Source organism: Haliotis cracherodii, unplaced genomic scaffold (genome assembly GCF_022045235.1).
Source record: "Haliotis cracherodii isolate W230 unplaced genomic scaffold, xgHalCrac1.p SCAF_18, whole genome shotgun sequence".
NCBI lineage: Eukaryota > Metazoa > Mollusca > Gastropoda > Lepetellida > Haliotidae > Haliotis > Haliotis cracherodii.
In genome coordinates this window covers 15,724,900-15,744,144 of record NW_027266273.1, presented here as the reverse complement: position 1 = coordinate 15,744,144, position 19,245 = coordinate 15,724,900, and the positions used below count along the sequence as shown (strand labels likewise).

The window sequence follows — 19,245 nt, the reverse complement described above, 5'->3', positions numbered from 1 at the left end:
TTGCTGCAAGGGCAACAAATTGCTTGACTTTATTTATCACTCTGAAGACTTACCATGAATACTTTCTGCTAATGCCTGCTGCAAGGGCAACATATTGCTTGACTTTATTTATCACTCTGAAGACATACCATTTATACTTTCTGCTAATGCCTTGCTGCAAGGGCAACATATTGCTTGATTTTATTGATCACTCTGAAGACTTACCATAAATACTTTTTGCTAATGCCTTGCTGCAAGGGCAACATATTACTTGACGTTATTTATCAATCTGAAGACTTACCATGAATACTTTCTGCTAATGCCTTGCTGCAAGGGCAACAAATTGCTTGACGTTATTTATCACTCTGAAGACTTACCATGAAAACTTTCTGCTAATGCCTTTTTGCAAGGGCAACATATTGCTTGACGTTATTTATCAATCTGAAGACTTACCATGAATACTTTCTGCTAATGCTTGCTGCAAGGGCAACAAATTGCTTGACTTTATTTATCACTCTGAAGACTTACCATGAATACTTTCTGCTAATGCCTGCTGCAAGGGCAACATATTGCTTGACTTTATTTATCACTCTGAAGACATACCATTTATACTTTCTGCTAATGCCTTGCTGCAAGGGCAACATATTGCTTGATTTTATTGATCACTCTGAAGACTTACCATAAATACTTTTTGCTAATGCCTTGCTGCAAGGGCAACATATTGCTTGACGTTATTTATCACTCTGAAGACTTACCATGAATACTTTCTGCTAATGCCTTGCTGCAAGGGCAACATATTGCTTGACGTTATTTATCACTCTGAAGACTTACCATGAATACTTTCTGCTAATGCCTTGCTGCAAGGGCAACAAATTGCTTGACGTTATTTATCAATCTGCTGATATGGAATCCCTGACTTCAGGTGAATTATGTCATTGTGGAGGCCAGGCTCGGAGCTGGTAAGAACACGGTTGAGTTCTACCATAAAGGCGTCATGCTTCAGAACGGCAGTGAGAAGGAGGAGTTTATGCTGGATGGAGATACAATCATTTTCCAGTATGGCTCCTATGTACAGGTGAGTGGCAGACTGGATCTGGGAGTTTCTGTTAGAAGTAGACATACGATTTCTGTTCCTCAAGAAGGCGTCAAATAATTTTCTTTTTTTCAGGACATCAAGCTTGTCCAACAGACATTTTTGTTTGTTTGTAATTCCTGAGCCAAAGTTATTTTTTTCCAGCATTTCCAAATAAAACATACAAATCCCCAAACCATGTTAATTTAAAACAAGGGTTAGAGATAGGTAGTGCTGTCAGCAGGGGGTTTAAACATGGGTTGTATCAAGCATGGATACAGCTGTTTGGAAATTGATTTGTGTAGGGATGGCTATCGATACAGATCATATAGAGATCGATAATCGTTAACAGAGACCATATAATAGAATATTATTATATGGTCTCTGTCGTTAACAAATATCAATCAATTAACTTCTTTCAGTGGCATTTAGAAGTTGGTGTGATGAAGTAAGACGAGTTCTATGGATGAACAACTTCTTTATAACAATTAGTGTGACGTTTCGGTGTAGATCTTACTTTATCAATCAATTATCAATAAATATCGGGGAAGTAACTTTGAGCAAATTCGCAAAAAAAAGAGTCCAAAGAAAACAACATATTTCACTCCACTGGTGAGTGGTGGCACATTTATGCAGGGATTACTTTGTGGACATTTGAGATGCAACAAAAACAGTTACTTTCCATCTTCAGCAATTGACATTATTGACAATAACAAGTCTATTTTGGTAAATCTAAACTTTATTTCATCCAAAAATGTTTATGTAATATATTATTGATGGCACAATTTTCATTTCGATAATCGTTAATATTTCTTCCCATTGACAATAATTCCAATTATCTATCTTTTTTGCCAGGCCCCAGATGTGTGTGGTTAACATACAATCGGAATTTCTTAGTTGTATTCTTTTTTTTGAAAACATATCATGAAATAATTTATAAATATGGCATGTTTATATCTACCTGTATTGTATGCCTCTAGAAGCTGCAGGGCTCGGGATCTTGGTGTGTAGGGGCAGTCGGGTAGCCTAGTGGTTAAAGCGTTAGCTCGTCACGCCAAAGACCAGGGTTCGATTCCCGACATGGGTACAATGTGTGAAGCCCATTTCTGGTGTCCCCCGCAGTGATATTGCTGGAATATTGCTAAAAGCGGCTTAAAACCATACTCACTCACTCTTGGTGTGTATATGTTGAGATGTTAACAGTAAGATCTTGACTGCAGATGGTGTTGTATTTTACAGGTTACAGCTAGTGGTCAGCTGCTTGTGTCAGTCTTTGTGCCCCAAGCTGAAAATGCTATCGTCAATGCTGGACTTGTGACTATCATGGCCAGAGACACAGTCACACAGGAACTTGTTGATGCAGGTAGAAGTCTTCATTACAAACTCAAGTAGTCGTAGGCCAGGAGAGATTAATTGGTGATGTCTGTCCTGTCACCCTGTAGGCCTCTATTAATTACAGTAACATCATGTGTGTACAGTAGCTTGGACATACATCAGAATGGAAGTGTTGCAGACATAGTTTATTGATAATCCCCAATGAAAGATAGGTCCATTTTGATAAGTATGCCGCCAAAGTAGGTAAAACGTCACATGATTAAGCCAAAATATGAACCTCAATTTGGGTCGGGCATCTCAGATAATATATAAACTGTATTTGACATGTAAGGCACCCTGCTCTAATAAGCACCCTGACTAAATCTCGACCAATTGGTCAGTAATTTTAATAAGTTCCTGACAACCTATTAAGACGAAAATTTACATAGCAGTTCATATTTTCTTGTGTATATTACATACGGTATGTTTTTACAGAAAACACTTTATTAGGGGTAAAATTGTCAAGTAACTACTGTAGAAAACATTTTACTTCACCAAACATTTGTTCATTGCTGCTTAATCACTGAAAACAAATTTAACTCATGTTTGGTTTAAATAAGCACCTGTCAATTTTCTTACTGCACAGGGCGTTCATTATGGTGAATATAGTCATAAACTACTTATAGGAGTAGAATAACATCTAGTCTCTGAAATGAATATATTTTAACAGTTGTTAAATTATAGTTATAAACTATAAAAAAAAAGAGCCCAGAGACTTTCTTCGTTTTCAGATACTGCAGTAATCTAGACTTACCAAACATTATAGACTTGCATGGGCTGTATTGGATATATTTGTTTCAGGGTCTGTATGACAGACTATTGTAGGTGGTGAATTATCTGAAAGGTCAAGAAGTAGTCGTTGAACTTTGTTACAGATAACAAGGAAGTTGTAATCCATAAAAGTTACGTTCTTGTTCCTCCTACTTCTAAATGCCTTCCCATGACTTTATACATGCATTGTCTTTCAGCCAAGGTAACGATTGAAGGTGACTCGCACTTCAACTACAGCCTCGCCACTGGCAACTTCTCCTCCATATCGGCACAGTCAATCACCCCGCTCTCCTACTCCAACTTTACCGTGTACAGAGATGCTCTGTACAGCTCCAACGTAACAGCCATTGGCTCAGCCAACACCACCTGCGGCGACGATGTTGCGTGTCTCGTCTCCTACAAGGCCCTGTCTGATGCCAGTGCTGCTGCTGGTCTCAGGGCCAAGATGGAGGACATCAAAGACCAGGAAACTACTCTCAGTAAGACTAATTTGTGTGCTGAGTGGTTCTGGAAGTAAGGTCTGACAATTTAGTGTTCTTGTTTTGTATTTTTTTATCAAGATGCAGCTGGCAAAATATATGTTTTAAGGCTAAATTTAAGTTGTTTAATAAATCCTTTTTAAAGCAAACCCTGAATTGTTTTCAGTATTGTTTGTATTTATGGAGATATATACGTGATGACCTGAGTGCACGCTGTAATCCACATCGCACACCGATATTTACATTGATAGCTCCATAAGTGCAAAAACATACTGAAATCAATTACCGTATTTAACGTAATAAGCGCCCCGCTCTAATAAGCACCCACAGCTATATTTGCTAATGTACTGGCTAGTGAACGATCCCAATTAGCACCCCTTCTGATTGATCAATGTACACAAGACTGTTTTATTCGTGTATAATATGCACTCGTGTGTTATATGCAGCCTTAATTATTGGCAATTAAATTCTGGAAAAATATATCTGTCGTATATAAACATTTCAGGCTGTCAGCATAAACCACGAAAGTTACGATTTTTCAACTCTGTTTTTCTCACCAAAATAATATTCTAACAATCCTATTTCTAATTTTGAAAGCGCCCTGGGCTCTTATAATGTCGAATATGGTATTATAAATAAATATGTCAATGATAATAACTTCAAAGTATGCTTATTTATTAAGTTGAATAACACACACAAATCTGTGAACAACAGTTAAGATCAGTGACATCACTCAGAGCAATAATGCAACACAAACCCTGTCCTTTCTATTGTCCCCTAATCAGGAAACAGTAGTCCGAGAGTGGACGTGCTGTATCTCTTTTCGTTTAATGAAAACATGCATACAAAAGGATTTTTGTTTAGCCAATGAAATGCTATGAAATCACTTGTAATTTATTTGTTAATCATTGTTTTTTTACATTTCCAAGTTTAGGTAGACTTGTCTATTAACAATTAAATTGATCTGTCCTTAGACCTGCTGTATTTGTTTGTTTCTCATGTCAAAGCTCAGCAAAATAAAAATATAACAATTAAATAAAAACTGTCTGAAAATGGTTCACAAATTTTCATCTTGGACTCAAGAGTTTAAAAAACTCTTTAAACATTTTGAATAATTTTCATAAATGCAAATGTTCATTTATTCAGGGCATCATTATTGTGTTGATAGTTTTCAAATGTTGAAATGTCTGTGAGCTGGAAAGAAAGAAACAAACCAAGCTATGGCCAAGCTCCTTTCCTTCCTGCAATGTTATACAGCATGATTATTTGCATAAAAAGGAAATTCATTAATATTTCGTCATGAGCGGGATATTTTGATATAAGAAGACAAATGGGTGCATGCTTCAGTGGGATAGTAATCTTGATAATCATGAATCTTGATATGTTTCAGACATGAAACCACCCATATTTTTTGGGTTACCACAAATTTGGAATGTGACTGAGGGAGACTTTTCACTGGTTGTCAAGGCAACAAATGACTCAGGCGCCACCTACAGTGTGACAACATCCGAAGACCAGGCCTTATACTCTTACAGTAATTGTTACTTGTTATTCTATGGAATGAACTCTTCAAGTATTGCTGAGTGAGTGAGTGAGTGAGTGAGTGAGTGAGCGAGTGAGTGAGAGTGATATCAAAATCATGTAAAATAATATGTAAGATAAAATTCTTTTTCATTTCAAAATTGCTCAAGGATGATTCAGGGTTAGAATTGGTCTTCAGCAACCCATGCTTGTCTCAAGAGCCAAGTAACAGGATCAGGTGGTTGAGGCATGTCATTGGATCCCAATTGCATAGATCGATGGTCATGATCTCAATCACTGGATTGTCTGGTCCAGACACGATTATTTCAGACTGCCATCATATAGCTGGAATATTGCTGAGTATGGCATCAAACAACAAACAAACAAATTCAATTGAAAATCAAGTAAAAAATCACAAAAGATAGCCAAAATGTGGAAGCTTTCTTCTCTATCTAAGATTGTTTATTGAATACAATTTCATTTCAGACAGGACAAGTGGCGAGTTTACATGGAATGTAACATCAGCCTTGACAACTACAAACACAACTTTCCAGTTCCTGGCGAGTGCCGGACTCAATGCCACCTATACCCCGGCAGTCGCAGTGTGTCTGTGTGCAGAGTCATCGCAGTGTGACTACAACATCATCAACTACGAGGAGAAGAGAACCTCAGGTACAGAAGCTGCATTCTCTGTATGTCGAAATAGCTTCGATACTCAATGTCCACAGACAATACATATCGAGTTTCAGAAGGGACCATGGTCACGAACACATATATACATCACATTGTAAATAGGGGGTCAACACAATTTACTGGGTAGAGTGGGTTCAGACTATGGGTTCAAATCCCAGTTTGCCTCGATAATGTTTCTAGGTCTGTAAGCACCATGTCCATGCTCGTGGGTTTCACTAAAGTGGTAAACATTGGCGACCTGCATCCATTCGGACTTTCCTCCCACAACCTGGTGATATGACTTGAATACTGTTCAAAGCGGTGTTAAACCCAACTCACTCACTCACTCACATTGTAAATGTCATGTTGTAGTTATCCTACACAACTGGCTTTCACAGGAGATATATTGCTTTGGTGAGATCACGTGATATATGCTCATCGCCAAAAGAAACGTGAACCGCAGAAACATGTAGAGAAGTATGTATGTTAAGAAGAGCTCTTTCCAATGTGTTCCAATTATGACAAAACTAACAATCAGTCAAGTATTACCATCGAGTGTCCTTTTTTTCTTTAACGATATGCTGCACGTTATTTCCAAAGTAATCCTGCATGAGACAAATGGTGTATCTCAAGTCATGGATCTGTGACGTCACATGTGATGCAGTCATGAGCCCCGGTTCACACAACATTCCAGTATGATCGTTTATGCATGAAACCAATATCAACCAACATGTATGGTATTCACGTTTCATTTGGCGGTGTGTATACATGTATGTCCAAGGAGATATCACTTCTATGATATGGTGTCACAATGCTTGGCAGCCGATTGTGGTGTTATCGGTAACCATGATGCATTAATCACTTTGCCACTGAAGCTGCTTAGCTATACTATTTCCCTCAAGACTGTTTATGGCTGTTTACAAACTGAAAAAGTGGGAAGGTTCATTTTGTATTATAAATAGAATCTCACCCTCATGCCTTTAATATAAACTTTATATTGATAACTCATAGATAAATGTTTAAAACACCTTGGCAACCAACAATTATCAGTTTGCGTTGATATACATGTATTTGATATCAAAAGATATTCTGGTCAGATTAGCAGAATAATATTACATGATGTACACTATACAAAACAACTCCCGATATGATGTAATGAGCTAATAGAGAATCTCAAAAGACAATAGGGTGAGATTCTACCTACCATGTGCCCCGGGAGAATCTCAAAAGACAATAGGGTGAGATTCTATGTACCATGAGCCCCGGGAGAATCTCAAAAGACAATAGGGTGAGATTCTATGTACCATGAGCCCTGAGAGAATCTTAAAAGACAAAAGGGTGAGATTCTATGTATCATGAGCCCCAGGAGAATCTCAAAAGACAATAGGGGGAGATTCTACGTACCATGAGCCCCGAGAGAATCTTAAAAGACAATAGGGTTAGATTCTATGTACCATGAGCCCCGAGAGAATCTCAAAAGACAATAGGGTGAGATTCTATGTATCATGAGCCCCGGGAGAATCTCAAAAGACAATAGGGTGAGATTCAATGTATCTCGCTTGTCAACAATTGACTGGATAATTTCGTGATCGCTCAGACGTTCGGCAACAAGAATATCTCTGTCGGCATCTATGAATTCTTGGAGTGTCACTTCTGATGGAATGTCTGTGACCTTCTTTAATTCGGCCCATACATCCCGCAAGTCTGATAACAAAATGTCATCCAATTCACTGTCGCACTCAGCCCCACCATCCGTCAATACAAAGCCACCTTTCCTGAAACAGTTCTTTATCGATGTTGCATTGACTTGCCGCCACGCACGATGTACCATCTTGATTGCATTCAGTATGCTTATCACATGGTCTTGTTTCTTCTCAAAACTTTACATCATGCTTGTCATCATCTGTCGCTTGTAGTGTTGTTTCAGATTAGCGATAATCCCCTGTAGATAATCTGTAGTTGTACTTTTATCTAATCAGATTGGTATTACCTAATTTAAATTCAGGATTATTTAGCCAAGCACTTTGCCGATGTCCTGAAAACACAAAGGGAGACTACTGTGAACAAAGCAAACCAGTGTGTCATGGTCAGTGTTTCCATGGTGCTACTTGCAATGAATCAAGAGCAGATAACCCATGCACATGTCCAAATGGTTTGGAAGGAGATGGTATCAAGTGTTATGGTAAGTGGAGCATGTTAGCTACATTAAATAAAAGCAACAGTACCCTTTCCATATTCATAAGAAATTGCTGCTAAAAGCAGAGTTGATTCTGACTATGTTTATGAATAACTATCAAATAGTGATGATACCAGGTGTTAGAGAAAAGGTGAGTGTATCCTGCTCCACCACAAACACATGCAAAGACAAGTCAATTGTTGAAATGATGAGACAAGGGCACATATGGTACAAGTCAAAATAGGGAATTGCATTGGACATCGTTTTTGGAACAGATGCGTCATTTTTGGAAATGTCCTCCACATTAAGGAACGTTACAAATAACTTAAGTATAAACTTGCAAGAGCAGATGTTATGATCAAATTTTTGCGCAGCTGGTTTCAATATAAATTATGATCAATATCACAAATTTATGGATATGAAAAGTTTCTGTTCGAGGCTACAGTGTCTGATTGTCACGCCCGGGTTTGTTTCTCCACGCAATGCAAAGTGTTAAGGAAAGTGAGCTGCAGTGCCTACAGAGTGAAGAGAGTTAACTTCTACCTCACAATTTTAGGGTGTGATGGGGGGCCTTAAGGCTACAGCATCCGATTATCACACCCGGGTTTTTTTTGCCACACGATGCAAATTGTGAAGCCAAATTCTGGTTTCCCCACCACGATATTGCTGAAATATTGCTAACGGTGGCATAAAAAACATCTTCCTCATCCAAGTGTTGGAGTACCCAGGTGAACGTTGTTGTTGGCAGACAAGAACGAGTGTGTGGACAACGTGTGTGGAGACCACGCCGTGTGTAACAACCTCCTCGGCAACTACAGCTGTTCCTGCATGCAGGGCTACCAACGTCAGGACAACAAATGTGTCGGTAAGAAATAATACAATTATCTTTTGTTCCACCAGTAACAGGGATCTAGTGCCCCTGGCAGGCAGGTTAGGAAAATCTTTTATCTTGTCTAAAATAGGGACACTTAATAGTTGTTTACCTTAACCCTAGAGGTATTTTAACGTTAAATTAACTTTGTATTCTATGTTAAACTTAACATTCAAGCCTATTCCGCTATATTGGTCCTGTTGTCAGAGAAATACACGTCACCTCTACAAAACCAAAACATTAATTATGACTAACACCATGACATGGAAAATGGTTAATTCCAATTTGGAAATTTTCTCTCTTATTTGCTGCGGACTTGGGGCCAAATATCCCCCTCTGGATAGGTCTAGATATATCTTCAAGTGTCAAGCATTAGTTCATCCTTCAGGGGCCACAGGGTGATCTAGTGGGCAAAATGTTCTCCCATCTAGCCCAAGTTCTGCAATTGATTCCTTATTCATGCAGTGTTTGAAGCTTATTCCTGCAGTTGGTGCCCCTCTGTATGACATTGCTATGATATTGCTGAATTGGCATAAAACTCACTCGCCAATTGTTTAAATGTCCAGTATTTTGTTAATTTTTCAGGAAGAAAGTGAGTATTACGTGTATGATGGTGACTTCAAGCTTTGCATTATTCTTATATAATAACGCAATGGTAAAGACATTGCATGACTGAGCGGAGTTGTATCCCTTAGCTATGCCAGGATCTGCTGGCTTTGGGTTCAAGGCCCAGGTTTACCCCTCTACGATCCTGTCTGTTGCCAACATATGTGTGGTTGGGCACTGAAGTGGTAATTGACTACAACTTCAGACTTTCAGACATGCTGTAATGTAACTGAAATGTTGTTCAAAGCAGCAAGAAAGCTAACTCCATCTCTCACTTATAAGTGGAGATCTGAGTTAGAATAGGTCTCCAGCAACCCATGCTTGACGTAAGAGGTGACTAATGGGATCGGGTGGTCAGGCTCGCTGACTTGGTTGATGCATGTCATCATATCCCAATCACTGGATTTCTGGTCAAGACTCGATTATTTACAGACCGCCGTCATCTAGCTGGAATATTGCATTAAACAACAAATAAACAAACAAAAACTCAGTTTTAAGATAATTCATTCATAGACTGATGTTAAATCATGTCAATGTTTGCAGATATAAATGAGTGTAAGGCTAACACCTGCCCTGGGTACACGGACAGTCTCCGCCAGTTCTGTGAGAACACTGATGGAGGATGCAAGTGGTCCTGTCGCCCCACCTTCAAGGGCAGATACTGCACTCTTAAAGGTATTTGGCTTATCGTTGAATTAAGCCAGTCAATTTATCCTAATCACTGTTCACTGCAATTAGCTGCAAAAGAAAACAATACTCACTCACTCACTCACTCACTCACTCACTCACTCACTCACTCACTCACTCACTCACTCACTCACTCACTCACTCACTCACTCACTCACTCACTCACTCACTCACTCACTCACTCACTCACTCACTCACTCACTCACTCACTCACTCACTCACTCACTCACTCACTCACTCACTCACTCACTCACTCACTCACTCACTCACTCACTCACTCACTCACTCACTCACTCACTCACTCACTCACTCACTCACTCACTCACTCACTCACTCACTCACTCACTCACTCACTCACTCACTCACTCACTCACTCACTCACTCACTCACTCACTCACTCACTCACTCACTCACTCACTCACTCACTCACTCACTCACTCACTCACTCACTCACTCACTCACTCACTCACTCACTCACTCACTCACTCACTCACTCACTCACTCACTCACTCACTCACTCACTCACTCAAAACATTTATTATCACGACTTTTGAACGTAACCAAGGAAAGGTCTATCAGAGATCAAGCAAGAGGCTGGTTCATATAATGATATCAGCAAATGTAGGATACAAATACCTGAGATCCTAGAAGTAATATGTTGCAATACCTTTGGGGCAGTAGATACAAGGACAATCACCATATTACAAGCCAATTTGTAGAACACCAGACAGTCCTGAAGCTGTTTCCTCTACCATCAACTGTGTCATCACTTTGTGCAATCACAAGGCCACGATGTGCTTGATAACAAAACTCTTCAGAGGCGGATCCAGTATTTTTTTTTTTTTTTGACTGAATCACCGGTAGATTGTTGCGAGAACATGTGCACAGCTGATTGCTATTTCCGGCTTAGTTTACGAGAAAATAGACACGGTATTCTTCATTTCTGCATATAAAAAAACAACCTTGGAGAGCAGGAAATCCCTGCAGAGCACGTAGTTAACATGTAAGGTGTCTGAAAGAAGTAGTGTGCGCACCCATGCAACCCTCCTCTGTAACCCGCTTATTCTTTCTTATTATGACTGATTTGTGGTCCAATGTCTAGTTTTCATATACCAAAATCTGACTGTACAATAATACAATGTTAAGCTATTTATTAGGAACTGTGATGAACAGTGATTCTATAACAGTGCTGATGTAGCGGCTATAAAATTTTTGAGTCCCGTGATGGGATTCAAAGCACGGACCTCCTGATTAGAGGTCGGACACCTTGTCCACATGAACCAAAGAGCAAGCTGACAAGGTAAGGATGTCATCTGTGGGATGACTCCACGCCCTACTACATTGACATTAAGGTTTGACATGAAACAATTTTTCTTGTTCCTTCTCACAGCCACTTTCACATTTGGTGGGGAGATCGTCTTTGCTCAGGTTCCAGGGATGGATCAAGTTTGGACCGCAGACCTAATGAACAAGAACTCGGAGGCCTTTAAAAAGCTAGCTGAGAAAGTGGAGAAAGTTGTAAGTAGTTGATGAGAGTGAGTGAGTGAGTCTGGTTTAACACTGCTTTGAACAGTATTTCAGTTATATCACAGTGGGTCAGCTTGATGAGGGACGACAGCCCATGATGCAAGTCTTTGACTACAGCTTTAGATAAATAACAATTAACTTGTGAACATGTCAAATTTGAAATGAAAAATTTCATGGAGTCTGTGAAAGCTGGACTCCAGATCTCAAACAATCCCTGACTAATTTACTGTCCCAAATTTGCCATGTTGTTTAATCATTATCTGATCTAAACTGTAAGCCAAAAAATGAACACACTTGAAAATTACAAATGCTATCAAAATGTTATGATCCAGAACACAACTATGATCAAATACATGCCTATCGAATGACCATGTCTTGTTGCATTTTAAGCCACCATCAAACATGGGTGTAAACTTTCTTTTCCCAGGCAGTTTAACCTAGTAAATAATCCAGACCACTGGTAACCTGGTTTTAACTTCAGTCTCACACAGGGGCGGTCGGGTAGTCTAGTGGTTAAAGCGTTCGCTCGTCACGCTGAAGACACGGGTTTGATTCCCGACATGGGTACAATGTGTGAAGCCCATTTCTGGTGTCCCCCGCCGTGATATTGCTGGAATATTGCTTAAAGCGGCGTAAAACCATACTCACTCACTCACTCAGTCTCACACAAGTCCAGTTTATCAAGGTTCCGCTGTAAAATCAGTGGAGCACAAATCAGAAGTGTTCTCTGGTTACACTTACAGTCATGTTGACATTCCCTCGTTACAGCTGAAGGAGGTCATGCAGAAGAAAGTCCAGAATGCTACAGTGACAGTTACAGGGTTTGTCCTGGTGCAAGGAACAACAGGGTGAGTTTCTCAATAATGTGTTGTTTTAGTTCATGAAATGTTTCATGCCAGTACTGTACAGACTGTTTAAAAGCACTTCCTCGATTTGCAGAACAATTTCTGGATCCATTTGTAAATACAGAAAACTACGGTTATAACAAACTAAAAGGGCACCCTAACTTTAGCTTGTTATAACCATACTTCGTTATAAGCATATTTATAGCATATATACAGCAGTGGCTGGGACCAAATATAAGTTTGTCATATCCATCAGTTCATTATAAGCGTGTTCGTTATAAACGTAGTTTACTGTAATCTTTATAAGCACCCCTATGAAAAATTTATGTGACAGTCCATATTTGCTTGTGTATATTACAGATATTTGTTAAATAAAAACAGCAATTTACAAAGGCCATGTAGTTAGATGATTCAACTGTGTTTGTTCACTACCACTCTATCAAATTTATCATGGTTGATGGCTTTAATAAGCACCCCCTTTGTCGGTATTCTAAGGGTCTTTGTTGCAGTGAGGTGAGGTGAGGTGAAATTGGGTTTAACGTCGCGTCCAAGATTATTGCACTTACCTGGTATATAGCGACGTGCATACAAGTGTATGTATGTGTGTGGCTGCTTGTACTAGTCTGGACTGATGACGATTTATAGTGCTAGCTCACTGAGATACCATGCCGCAGTTTAACATGAATACCCCACTCAGACACAGTATACTGACTCCGAGCCGACCCGTCCTTGTTTTAGCCCCCTAATGCCAAGCGCCAGACAGGGTAACAACAAGTACCATCTTCTAACATCTTTTTGGTATGACGCGGCCGGGGATCAAACCCCAGATCTTCCGCTCTCCGGGCGGACGCCCTACCACTAGACCACGGAGGCAGTCTTTGTTGCAGTGAATATGTGAAGATACAGGGTGCAAAAATACCTGATTTAGGCTTAATTATATGAAAGAATTGGATCTCAGGCAATGGTTTTTGAAAATAAAGTGCAGGCTGGTGATGTCTTTTTTTCTTGTTCTTCAAACTAGTATGTAACCAAATAAACAGTTGTGTAACCAAATAATTTTTTTTGTAAAATCAACCTGGGAAAGGGCCTCTCGACATAAATGTATTCCTTGATAAGTAAAATAGTGGAATGCAGTATGTGACTACTGTTGGATTTGGAATATTTCAGGATTTTTTTTTTTTAAATTGAAATAAAAATGAAACGTGCCACAGACTTTGTGATGAAGCGAGCGGTGCCTGAGAACCAACATTATTTTTTTAGCCTTATAGGTTTTAAAAAAGTTACCCACAACTACAAGAGTGCAACACTCGGCCATGGCTGTATTAAGGAAAGCATATTAAACCATGTTATTTAGGTGATATTTAGCTGATACCTTTATGAACAACGTTTGTAATAAGTCACATTAAATGATAAACAAGTGATGATTTCGTCCTGTTGATGGGGGTGAATTAGAGACTTAGAGGTTTGATGATATGTAATTCTGAATTATTTGTTTCTTTGCTTTTGCCACATATATGTACTCCCACAAAATAATGTGAGTGAGTGAGTGTGGTTTTACGCCGCTTTTAGCAATATTCCAGCAATATCACGGTGCGGACACCAGAAATCGGCTTCAGATATTGTGCCCATGTGGGGAATCGAACCCGGGTCTTCGGCATGATGAACGAACTCTGTAACCACTAGGCTACCCACCGCCCTTCATAAAATAGATTGCCTTCTCAATGAGGAAATAGCCATCTAAATTCAGACAAGATATGCCCAACAATCAGGATTGGACTTGCACGTCAATTTCTAGTTTTGTTTGTTTGTTGTTTCACGCCACACTCAACAAAATTCCAGCTATATGAGGGTAGCCTGTAACTAATCAAGTCTGGACCAGACAGTCCAGTGATTGACATCATGAGCATCGATCTACAGAATATAGATACAATGACATGGATCAACCAAGCCTGACCACCTGATCCCATTAATTGACTCTTGCGAATAGCATTGGTTGCTGAAGTCCCAGATCTTCATGAGGGGTCAATTGCGTGTCTCTAAGCCGATCAATAACAGTTGTTGTGGAGTTGAGTTATGTGCAACCAACAGATGACATGTAATATTTCTGTGATAGATCCCGGCGAAGGAGACAAGCAGATAGTGGCAAGATTGAAGCGAAATACGAGGTTGGCACGAACGCACCTACGACTTCCGCAACTCTACAAGATGCATTGAGTGATGGTTTCATGTCCTGCTCCACAGCAACTTCATGTCCTCTGGGGACTGGAAGCGATATGCTTGTCGGAGTTGATAAACAGAAGACAAAGTTGACAGGTAATTATGCTCCTCGACATTACAATCATATCCTTGTCACATTTAGATGGTTATAATGGGTGAGACAAGCTATGGCTGACATCGAGCTGTCAACTGAATTTATTAAACATCCAGTGCACTGTACACTGTATCAAGCCTGTATATGTATACTCACCACCAAAAGAAACATGAACCATAGATACATATGGAGAAGTATGTACATTAAGGAGAGATGTTTCCAATGTGTACCACTTAATGACAAAACTAACAGTCAGTCAAGTGTTACCACAGTGTCTTTATTCCTATACCGATATGCTACACATAATTTCCAAATTTTACACACAAATCTTGCACGAGACAAATGGTGCATCTCGAGTCATGGATCTATGATGTCACGTGTGATCTGTTCATGAGCGTCAATTCACACAACATACCAGTATGTTCATTTGTGTATCGAACCAATCTAATATCTCTTGAATATGAGTAATTCTCCATATATCAACCAACATGTATGGTAATCGCGTTTCTTTTGTGGGTGAGTATATTTCAACTTCTTCCCTCTATGCAATGTTTTGGTACAAGTGCTAGTTGACCTGCTTGATTCAGGTACAACTACATGTACTGAAATGTTGTACAGAATGGGTAAGGATTCAATTCTTTATTGTATGAAAGGCCACAGGCCCATATACAACGGAGTGACATAACATATGTATTAGCTACAAAGTCAAGGTAACTATTCACCTCATAACAAAAACGCATGATGTATGTACAAGGCCAGTTGATGTTGTATTAGAGGATCCTTCCAGGACAGTAATGAAGACAATCTTATAGCATTAACATGAGATAAAGACCACTGCGGTAAGTACTTGTTTCTTAGATTTTCGTATATAGGGCAAATAAACATAAAATGGTATTTATCTTCGACAACAATGTCACAGAAGGGCATAACCTTAGGGATTTCTCAATACATGAAAATCTCCGTGTTAATTTTTAGATCTTTCAAACCTAGTCTGAAACGAATAATGATGTTACAAAAATTCCTGTACCATAATTTTGATAAATATGATACAAATGATGACATACTATTTCTGTGTCAACATGCTAATGGTTATGTTTTCTTTTTATGAAGAAATAATAAGAAAACTCATTGTCAGTGTGTATATTATATAGGCATGTAGGAAACTATGTGGTATTTTGATTAATTCAGTTTTGTTATACTTTATATTGGCATGGAAACAAGATTGAGTCATAGTCCCTTTTTGCCATGTGTGAATGAGTATGGTTTTACATCACTTTTAGCAATATTCCACCAATATCACTGCATAGGACACCAGAAATGGCGTTACACATTGTACCCAAGTGGGGAATCGAACCTTCGGCTTCACGGACAAACACTTTAACCACACCACCACCCCTGTTTCCATGTGTAACTATATAACACATTAATCACACTTCGATGAAACCGGGAGAAAGATATCCATTTAGCATTACATTTCTTATAAATACATTTTGACACTAAAGAATATTATTATATAGTGCAGTGAAGTGTGTTAAGCATGCATAGTGTAGCAACTAGGTATATTATCATGAAAGTTCATATTCTTGCTCAAACTGTCCTACATGAGGTTGGCTTGTTTCATCTTGCCTAATTAACTTTGATATGATGAACATCTTATATATTTATAATCAGACTAAAAAAGGGTAGAAGGCACTCTCCTTCCCAGAGTTCCATACGGCTAGCATAGTGCCTCTGCCACAGGCCAGCACCATGTGACGATTCGACACATCTTACACAGTCCATTTAAGATATTGCATATGTTTTTCATCTGTTTCATTTTTCACAAGTCTACATATCTAGATAAACATATGTTATAGAATGGTTAACCTTCATTGAGAAAATATCCTAAAAAAACTGTTTTCAGTTGTGTAGTTATCATATGTTTACATTGTTTGTGCAGCTCCATGTGGTGTCAGTGAAGCACTACCGAGAGCTAGCGATATGGTCACTTTGATGTGTTAATATGTATTAACATGCAAATCACTGTCACAGTTGTAGTAGCATATCTATATAATTATGCAAAACAATATGTAAAGTGCCCCCAAATACTTGCATTAGTCTGTTCTATTCAGATTTCTCAAAAAGCATGTTTGTTTACAAACAAGAGAAAAGTCTGGTCATGTGATATGCAAATTAGCCTGTGGCAGTGGTGCTATGCTAAGTTACCACTGCGCTGGAATGTCGGTAGAGGGCAGCCTCATGTTGAACGTGATTGCTTGTCACACATGGAAGACCCATGTTCGTGTTCCATAAGGGGTAATGCAAAAGAAGATATTACATTTGTTACTAACTACTAAATGACTTTATCGCGCATATCCAAACCATTGGCTAATTACGCCCGTAACCCAATCACCCCTTGTAACTGAATCAGCACTGGGTCAGCACCCTGCACCGTGCCCGGGGCAATAGATCACGCACAAGCATCATCCCTCCTTCGTTACATCCCATAGTCCATCATTTGCACACCATCTCTCTTCAAGTACACACATGTTTCGCTGTATCTAATCGCTTTTATCGCAGGATAATGGGGAATGCACCTGAAGCCCATGTCTGTTGTCCACAGCTGAGATTTGGCTGGAATATGACAAAACAATGCATGGTTCACTCCACTGAAATAACCCCGTGATAAAAGGAAATCAACATCAGCATGCTAATGTCAATGCCACAACCTTGAGTAAGTCCTCATTGATTCTTTTGTATAACTAATTGTGTTGTTTGTTGAAGCTGACTACGACCTGTGTGGCAGTGACACCAACAACAACTGTAACGCTGCCTCCACTGTCTGCACCAGCGGTAACGGCACTTTTGAATGCAAGTGTCGCCCTGGCTTCAAAGAGTGGCCACTTCATGATAACGCCTGTGAAGGTAAGACTGAAGACCTCTTGTATCTAATCTCATCAAAGTCAGACCTCTGTCTACTCCTGGTGGTACCAACCCAATCTCATCAAAGTCAGATCTCTCTCTACTCCTGGTGGTACCAGCCCAATCCCATAAAAGTCAGATCTCTCTCTACTCCTGGTGGTACCAACGCAATCCCATAAAAGTCAGATCTCTCTCTACTCCTGGTGGTACCAGCCCAATCCCATAAAAGTCAGATCTCTCTCTACTCCTGGTGGTACCAACGCAATCCCATCAAAGTCAGATCTCTCTACACCTGGTGGTACCAGCCCAATCCCATCAAAGTTAGGTATCTCTCTAGTCCTGGTGCTACCAGCCCAATCCCATAAAAGTCAGATCTCTCTCTCTACTCCTGGTACTACCAGCCCAATCCCATAAAAGTCAGATCTCTCTCTCTACTCCTGGTGGTACCAACCCAATCCCATCAAAGTCAGATCTCTCTACACCTGGTGGTACCAGCCCAATCCCATCAAAGTCAGATCTCTCTCTACTCCTGGTGCTACCAGCCCAATCCCATCAAAGTCAGATCTCTCTACACCTGGTGGTACCAGCCCAGTCCCATCAAAGTCAGATCTCTCTACACCTGGTGGTACCAGCCCAATCCCATCAAAGTCAGATCTCTCTCTACTCCTGGTGCTACCAGCCCAATCCCATCAAAGTCAGATCTCTCTACACCTGGTGATACCAGCCCAATCTCATCAAAATCAGATCTCTCTCTCTCTACATCTGGTGGTACCAGCCCAATCCCATCAAAGTATATTATATATATATATGTGTGTGTGTGTGATTTCTATATTTCATAAATGAGTATAAAGGGGCAGTTCCTCATGCAATATATCATAAGGCCAAATCATGTATCCTTCATTTAGATTGGGTGTTCAAAGTTCACTCAGTGTTCTCCTGACAAAAAATGAAATTCTGAACATAGTTTTGATTCATTACTGAAAAAGGTTGTTTTTGCTGACTTTGACATTATCAAAGTGAGCTTATGGCATGGGTCTTTTAGGTTGTCCATCTGTCTCCTACAACTGAACTTGTAAGTGAACCCCAATATCTGATGATGTGTTGAAGCTGATTCCAGGGTCTATGCATTTCATGTGCCTGTGTACATACCCAGTGACCCACATACACTGACAGTCATGCTGTAACAGAACATGCTGCATTTCCAACTGTTCCCTGACCCTCTTGCAGACATCAATGAGTGCACGAACATGACTGCAGCGTGTGGAGGGAAGGGCACCAACTGCACCAATCTGCTGGGCACATACACCTGCAGCTGTGAGAAAGGCTACTACTGGACCAACCCCACAGACAAGTGTCAGAGTAAGTACCTGCGGGGCAAAGCCATCTCATGGTTCTCTCACAGCCATCTCATGGCTTGGTCACAGACATCGCATAGCTCTGTCACAGACATCTC

General features: G+C 39.8%; 1 protein-coding gene across 1 annotated transcript in view; it reads left to right on the top strand.

Annotated features, from left to right (window-relative positions):
- LOC139465815 (protein crumbs-like) overlaps positions 1 to 19,245 on the top strand; it is a 99,103-nt gene that overhangs the window by 68,739 nt on the left and 11,119 nt on the right. The window contains exons 20-32 of the mRNA XM_071247749.1: positions 902 to 1,054; positions 2,291 to 2,414; positions 3,394 to 3,675; positions 5,066 to 5,209; positions 5,683 to 5,868; positions 7,874 to 8,050; positions 8,793 to 8,909; positions 10,065 to 10,196; positions 11,599 to 11,726; positions 12,504 to 12,583; positions 14,694 to 14,893; positions 17,655 to 17,795; positions 19,020 to 19,151. Coding sequence (XP_071103850.1) covers positions 902 to 1,054; positions 2,291 to 2,414; positions 3,394 to 3,675; positions 5,066 to 5,209; positions 5,683 to 5,868; positions 7,874 to 8,050; positions 8,793 to 8,909; positions 10,065 to 10,196; positions 11,599 to 11,726; positions 12,504 to 12,583; positions 14,694 to 14,893; positions 17,655 to 17,795; positions 19,020 to 19,151 — 1,996 coding nt within the window. The remainder of the gene's footprint in view (positions 1 to 901; positions 1,055 to 2,290; positions 2,415 to 3,393; positions 3,676 to 5,065; positions 5,210 to 5,682; positions 5,869 to 7,873; positions 8,051 to 8,792; positions 8,910 to 10,064; positions 10,197 to 11,598; positions 11,727 to 12,503; positions 12,584 to 14,693; positions 14,894 to 17,654; positions 17,796 to 19,019; positions 19,152 to 19,245) is intronic.